This window comes from Lupinus angustifolius, chromosome LG18 (assembly GCF_001865875.1).
Source record: "Lupinus angustifolius cultivar Tanjil chromosome LG18, LupAngTanjil_v1.0, whole genome shotgun sequence".
Lineage (NCBI taxonomy): Eukaryota > Viridiplantae > Streptophyta > Magnoliopsida > Fabales > Fabaceae > Lupinus > Lupinus angustifolius.
The window spans coordinates 1679582-1694541 of NC_032026.1; the positions used below are offsets into that span (position 1 = coordinate 1679582).

Consider the following 14960-nt stretch of genomic DNA (forward strand, 5'->3'; position numbering starts at 1 on the left):
ATGAACTTTATCCTTTATGTTTGTATCCAGTGGCCAGAATCAATATATAAACAGAACCAAAATTCATACCTAGAATCTCCTTGAGAAAGATTACAAAAAAACAACCACAAATTTCCTGCTCAAGTACAAAGGAAACAAATAGATGCTTACATGCAAAATATTTATCAAAACCATTAAGACAGACATGACTCATCAGTGTAATTTGGGAAGCTCAAAGTCAATAAACAGGTACAGCAACTCCCAAGAAAACTCCTTAGTAATTTACATACCTTGCCATCGGCATCACAAAATCAAAACATCTTGACAATTAGATGCTGCAGCTCTTTCTTCAAACATGTCAACCATAGATTCTTTAGTGACATACATTTAAGTCGAATCTGACAAAGTAGCATAATATGCATGTCGTGGAAGCCCAAGGGGCACTCTGTTCTGCTTATATAGATTACATCCCAAGTCAAGATATTGTGAGAGACTTGTGCTAGACATGGTAATTCATTCCGACCTTAATCAGACAAATCTGAGGAATGTTTAGCCCTACGGCAGGAGACCGGCAATTTTTTCGGAGAAAAGAGTAGAGGTTGATGGCAAACTGTTTTACGAATGATGAGTTCCATTTGGCTTTCACGTGAGAATGACCTATTACATATGCTGCACCGGCACGCTTGGCTTCTACAAGTTCCATCAGCTCTTCCTTGACACGTGGATCTTTATAAATTGTATTTATCAACTCAAATCGGATCCGTCGTCTAGTGTTAAGTTCAGGTGATTCCTGCTGCTCATACATGGCCTGCAGCTTCTTCAGTGTAGGGGATTTACTACTAGTAACAGTCAAAGCTCCAGGAAGACTCGTACTGCTGCCTTCTTCAGAACCAGCAGACTCCGACATTAGTAATCTTGTTCCAAACTTACCAGACGTCCTAACCACTGCCATACGGCCATCCACTGAACGATCGAGGCTTCCAGAACAACCTTCTGCCTCCAATTGAATGAATTCTGCTATGCTCATCACGATGTCATTTTCAAAATCATTCTCATGAGTATAAACATCTTTATAGCCATTTCGGACAATGCATCGATACATTCGATAAGATTTGGGACCAATTCGGCCTATGAGGTAACGCTCCTTGTGGGGCACAGAAGGCACAGGTACAGTCTTAATACAAATAAAAACAACCACTTGGTAAAAAGCTGGTAAATTTGTCAAGAAATGAGTAAAACTGGCTGGGATCCCAGAAGCCAATTCAGTGTAGATAAGGCCCATTCCTGGAACCCTGACAATCCCAAGACTAGGACCTAGTGTAAGGACCGACTTCATTGAAACTTTGTTATGCATGTCAAATAAATACTTTTTTCTTGAACCATAATGCCACACAAACATAACTACCATGAAGACTGCAGAGAGCAAAAGCGGAACCCAGCCACCTTTTGGGATTTTCATGCAATAGGATGAAAGGAAGAGGACCTCTATGGAACCGAATAATATAAAAAATGCTATAGATACTATAAGACTTCGATGCCATACAAGGCTGATTACTAATGATGTCAACCAAGTGGTCACAAATGTCACAATCAGAGATGCAATCCCTGCAATTAAGATGATGACATTAGCTGTTGTCAGCTGAAAACAGTAGTTAATGATAAAGCGATCCAGAACATCAGGGTATTTTCTACCACAAACATTGAACTATCTATAAAAGTAGTCAACCATTTAAAAAGAGTTTAAATTTAATCCACTGTTGGGCTAACTGTTTACACTAGCATCCAATTGTGTGTTGTTGCATCATTGAAAGAGTTTGACAAAACTCTTTCAAGTTTCTGTATTGTGGCAAAAGTACACATGACTGGACGAAGATGTGGAAAAAGTTTTACACTACTAGTAGATCAGAATTACACTAGTTTTCCCTGGCATGACATGGTTCACTGATAGTGTAAAACAGTAAAAGTTTTTACACTGTTAGTAGATAAATATTCAATAATTTCAATATCACATCATACAGTATGCAAAAGAATGCAATTCTGTCTTCAAACTTTTAAATGATATATAAATTAATAGCCTAATATATAAATAAAAGTGGAGTCCTACAAACTCTTGAGATTTTGAAGATTGATTTTTAAACAGAACTTACCATAAGCATATCCTATATGGTTTTTGTCTCCAAAACCAATTGTCACAGCCAGGCTGATTATCATCAGAACCCAGTTCATCTCTGGTATATATGTCTGGCCAGGCATCCACCTTCTAGAATGTACTGCCTTGACACGGGGGAAACATTCAAATGCATGGCATTGTTGAACAATTGAGAAAGTCGAAGAAATTATAGCCTGACTTGAAACTATTACTGCCAAAGCAGACACCACAAATACTGGCCAAAATAGGATATCTACAAAATGACAATTACTGAAATGAATTAACAAGACTCAACAACTAGTACTGCATTCTCGTTGAAAACATATTGAAAGACATTGTTGCCATCTCAACAATTTTGCTTCATTTACTACTGAATTAACATTTCTTGCATGCTAGTGACCAAATATAGGGATTGTTTGAGCAGCATTAAAAGTTAAGAAAAAACAAATATAGGGATTGTTTGAGCTCAAAGCTAAAGAAAGACTTAGAGCTCAATGCTAAAGAAAGAATTAGAGCTCAATGCTTTGTCAATGAACATGATTTATGAAAGAACATCATGGCGTCATTCAATCCATGTAGCCGACCCCACCTAGTGGGATAAAGGCTTGTATGTTGTTGTTTGAGTGATTCTTTTTATGAAAAAATTGTTACAAAAGAGTACTAGGGGGGATATTAAGAACAATAGTAACAACTAAACCCATTTCCTATAGTAACAAACCAGCGCCCTTTCGTAAGATCAATTACATTTACAAGAGAGGTTGTGTTTCAGTTAGAAGAGAATAGTGATCATAGTGACTAAAGGTTCCAAAATCTGTGTCAAACACACAGTCTAATCAAATTATAGATCATTACAGCAAGACAGAACTTCAAACAGAAAATGATAGATATTACTTCCTCAAAACAGGAAATCATAATACAACTATAATGATTAACATAATTATAACATATATGATAAACTAACTTAGGATTTTAGGACGAAAAAGGTTTGAGTACTGCACTAAATATAAGTCAGCAGTCAGCACCTAAATATTTTCCTGAAGCAGCATGGAAAGCCAGACATGTGACAGATTATTCTTGAAATGGGCATGAAAGATAAATATAACAATCAAACTGTCCCATTTAAAACCTAGAAGATTCACTAGATATTTTTGCATCTCTTGAATTCAGACAAGTAGCTAACTTTATTCCATGCTTATTCAGAATTTTACAAGATGGTCTACAATGCACTTTCTTATTCTTAATATTCACATTAGCTGACCTGGAATAGAAGCATAAAAGCTTATAGGCACTGCAGATAAATTCTTAGAAAGAAAAGCAGCCTGCCCCATGTATTGAAGAACTAGACATGGAAAAATGACACAAGAAAATGCAACCTGTGTGGGAACAAGGATACAGTGACAACGGTTACAACAATAATTGTTAAAAACAAAATTAATATAATAATTGTGCCATTCTGATTAAAATAAGGAATCACCCCAAAAAGACTCTTTTGGGATGAAAGTGGCATATTTGGGTAAAAGTGATTTAAGTGATAGAAAGCTTTTAAAGATGGTATAAAGCTTGTTTCCCATACGCTGAATTTTAAACATTTATGTCATAAAAGCTTTTGTTGCACTTCTGATTAATTCACATACATAAGAGTGAGAGGAAATTTGCCGTAACCAAAAACTTCCTCAATTATTCCATATCTCTAATAAATAAAAGTGATTCTTTTTATACAGTCAAAACAAAACAGATTATCTCAAAATCGTTCTTCATCTAATATATCCAGACAAAAAAATTGACTTCTTCATAATTGATTATTAAAAATTATTATGTGTGCAATTGATTGTTGAAACAGTCCATTTCTCACAGTTAACCAATATAACTATATGGCCTCAATCTGGTAAGCCCTAAGCCAAGGATCATGGATAAAGCTGACTTATGTAACAGATTCCCAAGCTAGTAAATCCATTCAAAGATTGATTTCAAATATTCCACTTTAACGGTTTAGCCCGAGAGTTCATGATAACACAAATCAACAACTCCTTTGTAAAAGTCAATGTACCTACAGTCTAACTGTCCTTTTTCCTAGTATGCTTGTAATGACTGTGCATCATATACTCTTAAAATCAGGATAGACTTTATGCGGTATTAATCTATCAGCAAATTACAATTAGTATGAACCCTTGAAACAACTGGTCCCTCAAATTAGTTGACTTGTTCATGTTCACTTCACTTGTCATCTGAAATCCAGTTTTTTCTTTGCATGATATCATCTAATGTTGCATATAATAACCACATCTAAAATTCAATTTGCCGGTCTGAAAAGTATATTAAGAATAGGTATAATATTGACCAAAGGAAACATGCAGTCATATAATGCTAACATTCTTGGGTATCTATATGTAGGCTACTCACTCAGTTATGAACTTAACATTGCAAGTCAACCATTTCCGCAAAATTAAAAGCCTACTTAATATTTATTGGTCGCACATACCCTTATAGGTGCTTGTCTGTAGTATCCGAGGTCTGCAAACATGGCTTGAGCACCTGAAGTTTTACAACAAAACCAGAATGAACCTGGCAACATCAAGGCTTAAGCACAACTTGAATTTCGAAAGATACACTGACCTGTAACACACAGAAATACTCCTCCAAGATTAGCCCAACCATCTTTTCCTGTAACCAGAAAGAACTTGTATATATAATATGGAGAAAGAGCCTGGTATACTCTTGGATTCCACTTGATAACATTGTAAATGCCAACCATGAAAATTGACAGTAACCATAGGATCATTATGGGAGGAAACATGAAAGCAACCTTGTGGGAGCCACGGTGTTGCAGAACAAAGAGTCCAACCAGTAGAACACAAGAAATAAGAGGCACCATATCTGTGTAATGATACACACACAAAGCAAAGTTTATTCTACATTTATGAAACAACAGAGGCACAACATAATGATGTTGGGGTATAAGAGCAAGAAGTCATCTAGGTTAAGGACCTTTAGAAAAGTCCTCCTTAGTTAAAGTCATCTTCTCTCGGTTATCTTCATGATTTTATCTTACAATTGAAGTTAGTTCTTTCTCTATAGTCTATATTAATTTTATTCATTAATTTATTTTGTTTAGATTATTTAAGATCCGAGTACTAGAAACAGTTTGGAGGAAGCTTAGCCTTTATCCACTTACTATTGTTTGTAATCTTTGCCTCGATTTTCAGCCCTTCAATAGAAGAAAGAACTGCAACAAAGATTCCTCATCAAAAGAGATACCTTATGGAGCTAATAAGTTGTAATAAAAGTACAAGGTAAAACATCAATTGGATAAGTTCTACCAGACACACTAACAGGTTTGTGAGGAGAAAGGGTGTTCCCATACCTGAAATGGAAGGCATGAGTACACCAACACAAATTTCCATGCAAGCACCCAGCAAAACTAAAATAAGCAAAGCAAATTTTGTTTTCCGATGTTTCTCAATGAATCTCTTCAAAGGTGAGGGTGGTATATTTCTATTGGAGCCACCAAGACTATGATATGTAGAAAGCTCCTCATCAGATGCCTGGTGATTGGGAAGCAAACCAAATTTTGCATTTCTGCAAAGGTGTGAATACAAAGCAATAATTCCACCTGCACAAGTTAAAAGTACCGTTAAGATCACGCTCGACAGGTATAAAATTATAAGAAGCAAAAGAAGTATAAATAAAAATACCCTTACCTTCACCATTATCATCTGCATTCAACGTTATAATGGCATACTTCAACAAAGAAAAAAGACACAGAGTCCAAAAAATCAATGAAAATGCACCAAATATTGCATCCTCATTTTGAACATGTTGCAGTCTTCCAGAAAATATACTTTGATAGACATAAAGAGGGGAGATGCTCAGGTCACCAAACAGAAAGCCTAAACTTTGGTACGCCAAAAAAAGAAGCGCTTTTCGTTGAGGTCTGAAATCCACCTGTTAATAGAGAGAAATCAGACATCTCACACGCACACACACACACAAAAGTAAAGTTTATATGTTAGATAAAACAAATTTCGGGCAAAAAGGGAAAGGCAATTAAACAATTACAAGAAATCCAATTAAACGATTACATGAAAGCTTGAATAAGAGTTATTCAATCACTTCTTCCTATTTTCCTTCTTTCTTGACAGACAAACAACTCCTATAAGTTCCTCATTTGAAAAAAAGAGACAAGTAAAGCTTGTTGAAGAAGACGCACAATTTCAGATTATTATGTTCGCAGTCACATTGTTCATGGAACACAATTTCAGATAAATTTCCTAAGTTTCTACATTCATTTCAATTCCAGAAGCTATTCTCTTCAGAAAAACCTAGGTGCAAAATGCATTATATGCTGCTAGCGCTCGCTTCTCACACGATCCAGGCTAACGTTGAGGACCGAGTTTAAAATAACGGATCTCAATTTTCAATTATTGATGCAAAATCGGACAAAACGATGCTTATTGAATAATTACTAATTAGATCGAATCTAAGGAAATTGAATCTGAGAATATGAAAAATAAGTGCAGAAAAGCCATAAATCGTTCTGGAAGCACGATAATAGCAATTGTAATGATAACTTAGGGTTTTGATTATGGAAAACATGAAAAAGAAAGGGAAAACTTACCATTGTTGATGATGAAGTTCGTTCTCGATCAACATGGCGTGGACTCATAGCGAAACCAGAAGAAGAGAGAGAGAGAGAGAGAGAGAGAGAGATTTGGGAGAGAAAGAACGAAGCGTGTTGTGATTTGTTAGAAAGGTAAAATGGTTTCGAACAGAGTTATTGCAATGCAAATCCAAAGTGGCGTTGAACAACTGCTCATTCAAATTATTACAGACAATGTTATTTAACTATGCATTTGGAATATTGATGTTATGAGTTTTATATATTGATATTGTATGAGTTTTATATACTGTCATTATATTATTTATCATTGATTTTTAATAGTTGTTGATTTTGTAGAAAATGTAATCAAAATGAATGTGAATGATGAAGTGTATATATATAAATTTTTACACTGCCCATTGAATATATTTTACACTCTACTTTTATATAATAAATGCAATGCAATACAATCACAATATAAATGTTTATAAATGTTTACACTGTGAGTAATTAATTTACCTTTCATATAATAACTATAATTGACTCTCAAATAAAAATAATATAAATCAACAATAGATATTCCATTGATTTTAAAGTAATAATAAATAAAAATGATAGATGATGAAATTATAATATAAAATATATATACATTTTTTCTCATATCAAAATCATTATACTGATTCAAAGAGAAAAAAATTATTTTCTGAAATCTCATATCCACATCATGGGATATATGTTGTTTTGTTTATTACAAATTACATATGTTAAAATTATTACTCTTAATATAGTGAGTTTAATATGAACATCAACCACATCATCCATTGATTATTATATATGCATTAATTATCATTCACTTTTTACACATCACATGAATGGTTGGGGGTGGATATTGTATATTGATTGTGTACAATACTTTATCCTAACAATATGCTAAATTATATTTGAATGTAGATTTACTTATTCCAAAAGATTTCCTAGTCATTAATTTTATGGACATCCAATATTTTAGATTTACACATTAATTCAAATTATTAGATTTTATTAGAATCGATAGTTAAGATGATGAGTAAGTTTAAACTCTTGGAGTAAGTGGATCATCTTCCATTATATTATTATATCAATTTTTGATACAAAACTACTATTTATGTTAACAAATAACATCTAAGCCTTAATTTTAAAAAGTAATATCAGTTATATAAATTATACGATATTATAATATTTTGTTATAAATGATTAATAAAGCATTTCAAAATTATATTTTCGACTCTTAACTTAATTTTTCTAACTTTGGTTCTGTAACTTTATTTAGGATCTCACGTTTCTACCAAACAGTTTTGGATTTGTCTAACAGACACATCACCCAAAACTTAAGAAGTTACAAAATTGACAGATGGAAGAACTAATATAGGAGTGTAAATAAAACTGAATGGCCAAAGTGAGAAGAAGAAAAAAGTTGAGAATCTAAATTGAAAATATAAAATAACTTTAAAAACAATTGATATACTAATGTTAAGTTGTTAACCATATAATATAATATAAACCAACATGACGTTGGTCTAGTGATGTAAGATCTTATTGGATCCCTAAGGTTGATATTTTGATTTTTGTGAACGACACTTATGGAAGGGCAACCATGAACCCAAAAAAGGATTAGTTCCTTATCCAACAAGGTGAGGGATATCATTACTAGTACCAAAAGAAAATATAACATAAGTAATATATTAAAAAGTATGTTACATTATTTAATGAACATATAAAAATTATCTTTAGAAGTAATATTTGTATTTAAATGAATAGTTGTATTTAATGACAAAAACTACTATTTATGTTTAATGTGACATTTCAAGACTATTTATTTTCATTTATTTTCATTTAAATTCTTTAGATACTAGTATTAGAGCATTTTTAATACAACAAATAATATAATGGTACTAACAAGGATTGGATTAAGTGATAGATGCTTGATACACATACAACATGACCTTAAGTTGAGTTTTGTAGGTCCTTAATATAATGGTGCCAAAAAGATTGGATTAAGTTGAGCAATGAAATATAAAATGAGTATGAGTTCAAATCATGGTAGCTATACAATTTATTCTCCTCATCAAAAACAATGTCTATAAAAAAGTTGAGTTTTGTGGATAAATTTTTATGTTGATAGAGTCCTTACCCTCTTATCAGGAAAGTTCCTTACTCATACTATAAAGTTGATTTTTTTATTTTATTTGAAGCATGAAAAAAGACCAAAAAAGAATTGGGAAGATTAATTTTTGTTTAAAGTCTTTTATAGCATTAAGAATGGTGATGGAGTTAGCCACTTACATTTGCACTATACATGCACCATACATTTGCACTTTTTTAGCCAACTTTTATGAACAATTTTGTTCTGGGACTCTAATCATGATCGAGACATCAATGATGAGGTAGGGGGCACCAACAACGATAATAGGTAGAGTTTAAAATGTATGCTCTAATAGTGTAAAGTTTTTTACATTGTCAGCACATCATCCATATTTGATTTGTATTACTTTTGTTTGAGAGTTAATGGTGGTTAACAAATCAATGATGGATGATTTACTAACAGTGTAAAAAACACTTACATTATCAGTGTATACATAGTAAATCCTAATAGGTATAGTGATAAGGTAGTGGCAATCATGTGACTTCATTTGTTGCTTATCTTCTGATACTTTAACTTTTTCATTATGTTGCAAATCTTTTAGAGTATTAAATCTATCCACTAAGTGTAAAGATGTATACATAGTCAGTGTATCCTTCATTATTCATTTGGATTACTTTTTCTCAAAAGTCAATTATGATTAAAAATGAACAGTGGATGATGCAATTATAATGTAAAAAACTCTTATATTATCATTGCCTACATATTTTTCTCAATTTTTTAGAAACTAAATACTTACTTAGATCTTCTTTTCTATCTATATCTTCTTTACTATATTCGTCCTCTTAAATGCTCTTGCAAATTCTCTTAGACTAAAAAAATGGCATATATCTTATTTTCTTATAGTGTAAGAGAATTTGTAAAATAATATATCATTTTGCTAACTGATGTAAACCCTCCTAAGGTAGCATATGAATCAAAGGACAAGAGAGGTGAATGAGGTCCTACAACTAGGGCCAAAGCCAAGGCATGAGTCTTTAAGGTCTCAAAGGACACAATTGACGCAGGAGAAGACATGAAAGAAAGACATTTATGTCCTAAGGGAATTTACTTATCTTAGTTTTGTTTACATTGTTATAAATAAATGAGAACTTATTCTCATATAATCTTAGGATTTATTTCTATCTTATGAGTTATTTAGTTGTTCAAATATTTCTATTTTCGTTAAATAAATCATGGGGGGTTGGGAAGTTGTTTTATTTCCTTTGTAATATGGTCCATTAGTGACCAAGTGTTGCCCTAAGAGATTATCATGGCTACAACCTTAGTTTCAAGACAAGACAACATGATTCAAGGAAAGTGTGCACGACAAGGCATTTTAGAATTGAGGAAATCTTACAAGGAGACACAAATCAAGGATCTCAAATTATCAACCAACATGGATCAAGGAAAAGATATTATAAAGATATGAGATAAGGGCACGACCAAACAACAAAGTGGTTTAAAGATAAATAGAGAGAATGATAGATTATCCAACTCAAAACATGGATAAATCTATTTTATTTTGAAACAATTAGATTTTTGTTAAAGGAGAAGATTGACTCCTTCATTTGTGGCGTGTGGAAGCTTAGAGATAAGGTAGAAGATAAATATAATCTTCAAAATGCAAATCAACCAAGGGCCAAGTCAAAGATATCTCCAACTGAACCCCCTTCTTCTTAATCTTTTGGATCAAGGCACATGTTTAGTTTTCCTCAAAGATAAGGCATAGATCACGTCACAGCTATCTTAATCAAGCCAAGCTCAACCATATTCCATGAAGGCCAAGTTGCTTTCAAGATCCTCAAAAATAGGATCAAATCGTGTGCAAACTTCAAGCCAACCCTAGAGGATCTTGGCCAAGTCTAGGGTGAAATTTCAACTTCAAATTCAAGTCAACTCAATCCAACCGAAATTGATCAAATCAAATTAGATTAGGATTGTTAGGATTTTATCTTCAGATTTCAATTTGTTAAATTAGATCTTATCTTTATCTTTTCAGCAAGGCAAATCTGCCTATTTATAATTTTGCTTATTTATTAATAAAGTCAAGTTTTATTTGGATTAAAATCTGAGTTCTTTAGTTGAGAAGTCATCTCCTAAATTACCTAAGTGGTCGTGGCCACCATTAATGTTCTTATCAAGCTTCCTAGCTTGTGGGGAACCTCACTTGGCTTATCAAGTTACCTTAACTTGTGGTGCCTTTCCCCTTTCTATCTTTCCCATATTCTTCTGTGCCTCACACACACTTAAAACTGAATTCCCTTATAAATCACTCATAAATTCAAGCTTAAAATGATCCTAAACAAAGGCATCCCTCTTGAGGTTGTCATCAAGTGGTCATCAGAGCTATATTTAAGCTTGAAAATGTCAAGTCCAGAAATGAGTCTTACGATCTCACCCAGATCAACCTCCCTAATAGTGATGCTTCAAAACATGATGAATACTCAATTCCAAATTCTTCAAAAACAATTGGAGAATTCATTATAATAGGCGGTTGGATGAACAGAGACATGGTGAATCAAGTGGCCATAAAAGGAGGAAAAGAAGGCCTAGAAGGGAGAGGCCGAGAGAAGAAAGGCAATAGGAGAGGAATAACTCTTCAAGTGCCTATGATAGTGAGAGGGGGAGAAGGCCTGGAGATAATAGGCATGGCAGTCCAAACTGTGGACAAAGGAGGCATGGTGATCACAGCCGTGATGAAAGGAGGAGAGAAGGAGATCTAGATGAAGTTAAGATCAAAGTCCCAAGATTTTTGGGGATGAGTGATCCAAAGGCATATTTAGAGTGGGAATTGAAGATAGAATAGGTCTTTGATTACCATCACTATTTCGAGGAGGAGAAGGTGAAAGTGTCAGTCCTTGAATTTAAGGAGTATGCCATGATATCGTGGAATCAATTTCAAAAAGATAGAAGGAGGTGTGGTGATGTAGTCGTGGATACTTGGGCTAAAATGAAGGTGGTGATGAGGAAGAGGTTTGTCCCTTATTCCTACCAAAGGGATGTTCACAATAAGCTACAAAGACTCACCCAAGGATCCTAAACAGTAGATGAGTACTTTAAAGCCATGAAGATGGCCTTGCTAAGGTCCAACCTCAATGAGGACCGAGAGGCAACAAAGCTAGGTTTCTTCATGGATTGAATCATGAAATCCAAGATGTGGTGGAGTTGCAACCTTATGTGGATCTGGATGGTCTAGTACAAAAGGCTATGAAGGTAGAGCGACAAATCAAGAGGAAGAAGTCTAAGTATTTCTCTAATACTTCAAAGTCCCAATCTTGGAGGGATGAGCCAAGAAGAGAGAGTCCTAAATCGAAGGAGGCAGTGGGCAGCCACAAGACCAACCAAGCAGCCATGGAAACCAACACCAAAACTAGATATGTGAAGTGCTTCAAGTGCCAAGGCAGAGGACACATTGCCTCGCAATGTCATACAAAGAGGACAATGGTGATCACTAATGGGGTCGTTGAGTCCCAATTCGAACCATCTAGTGAAGAGGAAGGTGATAATGATGTCTTTATGTCAGAAGGTGATATCCTAATGATGAGGAGGCTCTTGGACAACCAAGTGAAAAGACATGAGGAGAGTCAAAGATTCAACCTTTTTCAGTCAATGTGTTTGGTTCAAGGGAAAGTATGCACCCTAATCATTGATGGAGGGAGTTGCATAAACGTGGTTAGTCAAAGGCTAGTATCAAAACTAGACCTTGAAACTAAACCACACCCAACTCCTTACCAGCTCCAATGGTTTAGTGATGTGGGAGAATTGGTGGTGGATAGACAAGTCATGATTTCCTTTTCCATAAGTCAGTACCATGAAAGTCTTATGTGATGTGGCACCCATGAAGGCTAGCCACATATTGTTGGGAAAGCCTTGACAATTTGATAAAAGAACTAGCCATGATGGGTTCACCAACATGATAACCTTTATGTACCATGGTCACAAGGTGGTGTTAGCCCTTATGAGCCCAAAACAAGTCAATGAAGACCAAAAGAGGCTAAGGGCTAAAATTGATGAAGAGAATATTGGAGGAAACACACTCCCCTAAGGCTGAAAAATTTTCTTCTATACTTAGTCATTCTTTGAAAGATCATGGCAAGGCTAGAAAGAAAGAAAAAAATAATGAAAACTCGAGGTTGAATTCACTCGAAGGGGGAGGGGATGATGTAAACCATCCTAGGGGCAACATATGAATCAAAGGGAAAAAGATGTGAAAGAGGTTCGACAACTAGGGTCAAAGCCAAAGCAGGAGTCCTTAAGGTCTCAAAGGACACAATTGACCCAGGAGAGGCATGAGAGAAGGACATTTATGTCCTTAGGGAATTTACTTATCTTAGTTTTATTTACATTGTTATAAATAAATGAGAACTTATTCTCATATAATCTTAAGATTTAATTCTATCTTAGAAGTTATTTAGTTGTTCAAATATTTCTATTTTCGTTAAATAAATCATGGGAGGGTTGAGAAGTTGTTTTATTTCCTTTTTAACATGGTCCATTAGTGACCAAGTGTTGTCTTAAGATATTGTCATTGTTACAACCTTAGTTTCAAGACAAGACAACGTGATTTAAGGAAAGTGTGCACAACAAAAAAATTAGAATTGAGGAAATCTTACATGGAGGCACAAATCAAGGATCTCAAATTATCAATCAACATGGATCAAGGAAAAGATATCATAAAGATATGGAGATAAGGGCACGACCAAACAAAAAAGTGGTTTAAAATAAATAGGAAAAATTATAGATTATCCAACTCAAAACATGGATAAATCTATTTTCTTTTGAAACAAATAGATTTTTGATAAAGGAGAAGATTGACTCCTTCATTTATGGCGTGTGGAAGCTTAGAGATAAGGTAGAAGATAGATATAACCTTCAAAGTGCAAATCAACCAAGGGCCAAGTCAAAGATATCTCCAACCAAACCCCCTTCTTCTTAATCTTTTGGATCAATGCACATGCTTAGTTTTCCTCAAAGATAAGGCATAGATCACATCACAGCTACCCTAATCAAGCCAAGCTCAACCAGATTCCATGAAGGCCAAGTTGCTTTCAAGATCCTCAAAAATAAGAACAAATTGTGTGCAAACTTCAAGCCAACCCTAGAGGACCTCAGCCAAGTCTAGAGTGAAATTTCAACATCAAATTCAAGTCAACTCAACCAACAACTCAATCCAACCGAAATTGATCAAATCAAATTAGATTAGGCTTGTTAGGATTATGTTAGTTAGGATTTTATCTTCATATTTTAATTTATTAAATTAGATCTTATCTTTATCTTTTCAGCAATGCAAATCTGCCTATTTATAATTTTGCTTATTCATTAATAAAGTCAAGTTTTATTTGGATTAAAATATGAGTTCTTTAGTTGAGAAGTCATCTCCTAAATTACCTAAGTGGTCGTGACCACCATTAATGTTCTTATCAAGCTTTGTAGTTTGTGGCGAACCTCACTTAACCTATCAAGTTATCTTAACTTGTGGCGCCCTTCCCCTTTCTATCTTTCCCGTATTCTTTTGCACCTCACGCACACTTAAAATCGAATTCTCTTATAAATCACTCATAAATTCAGGCTTAAAACGATACTAAACAAATGCAGGTTGTCATTACTAACCTTAAACATTATGGAATAGAGGAATTATTGTTTGTATTACACCTCAAGGTACACAAAAAATTAGAAAAAAACTTATACATTGGTCATGGAAGTTATTTTTGCTTTCAAAATCATGCAAGTTTTTTGTTCAAATAAAACCCATTTATTAAAAAGAGTGTGTATATGACTATCTTTGCTCTCTCCTTTGTCTTCCTCCCTCTACTCTTTCTTCATATCATCAACCAAACATTAGCAATATCTACTTTTCACATTCAATTTCCTCTTTCTTATCAAAGCAAAGAGTGTTAATGCGAGAGGGGAGTGCAAACTCTAGATAAATTCAATGTATCTTTTCTTCATGTGTTGAGTCATTTGTAATTCCTCCTCCAAATTGAAAATATTTTATATGGGACTCAATGCATTAAATATTATTAAATTAAAATGTTGACTACTTTAATAATATTAGTTTCCATTTAGGATGAGAG

General features: G+C 34.0%; 1 protein-coding gene across 1 annotated transcript; it reads right to left on the bottom strand.

Annotated features, from left to right (window-relative positions):
* LOC109333084 (potassium transporter 3) lies at window positions 95–6879 on the bottom strand. The gene is made up of 9 exons (XM_019568350.1): window positions 6744–6879; window positions 5827–6070; window positions 5490–5738; window positions 5301–5351; window positions 4742–5002; window positions 4608–4660; window positions 3387–3501; window positions 2127–2381; window positions 95–1584 (listed from the first exon to the last, which is right to left on the bottom strand). The coding sequence occupies exons 1-9, from the start codon at window positions 6789–6791 to the stop codon at window positions 479–481; spliced, it is 2382 nt and encodes a 793-aa protein (XP_019423895.1). The 5' UTR covers window positions 6792–6879; the 3' UTR covers window positions 95–478.

Bases quoted from the DNA above. Each gene is read 5' to 3' on its own strand.
- LOC109333084 (XM_019568350.1), bottom strand. From the start codon at position 6,791: ATGAGTCCACGCCATGTTGATCGAGAACGAACTTCATCATCAACAATG. The intron at 6,071-6,743 runs GTAAGTTTTCCC...CTCTATTAACAG, and splicing joins GAACTTCATCATCAACAATG to GTGGATTTCAGACCTCAACG. The intron at 3,502-4,607 runs GTATGTGCGACC...GTTCCCACACAG, and splicing joins ACAGACAAGCACCTATAAGG to GTTGCATTTTCTTGTGTCAT.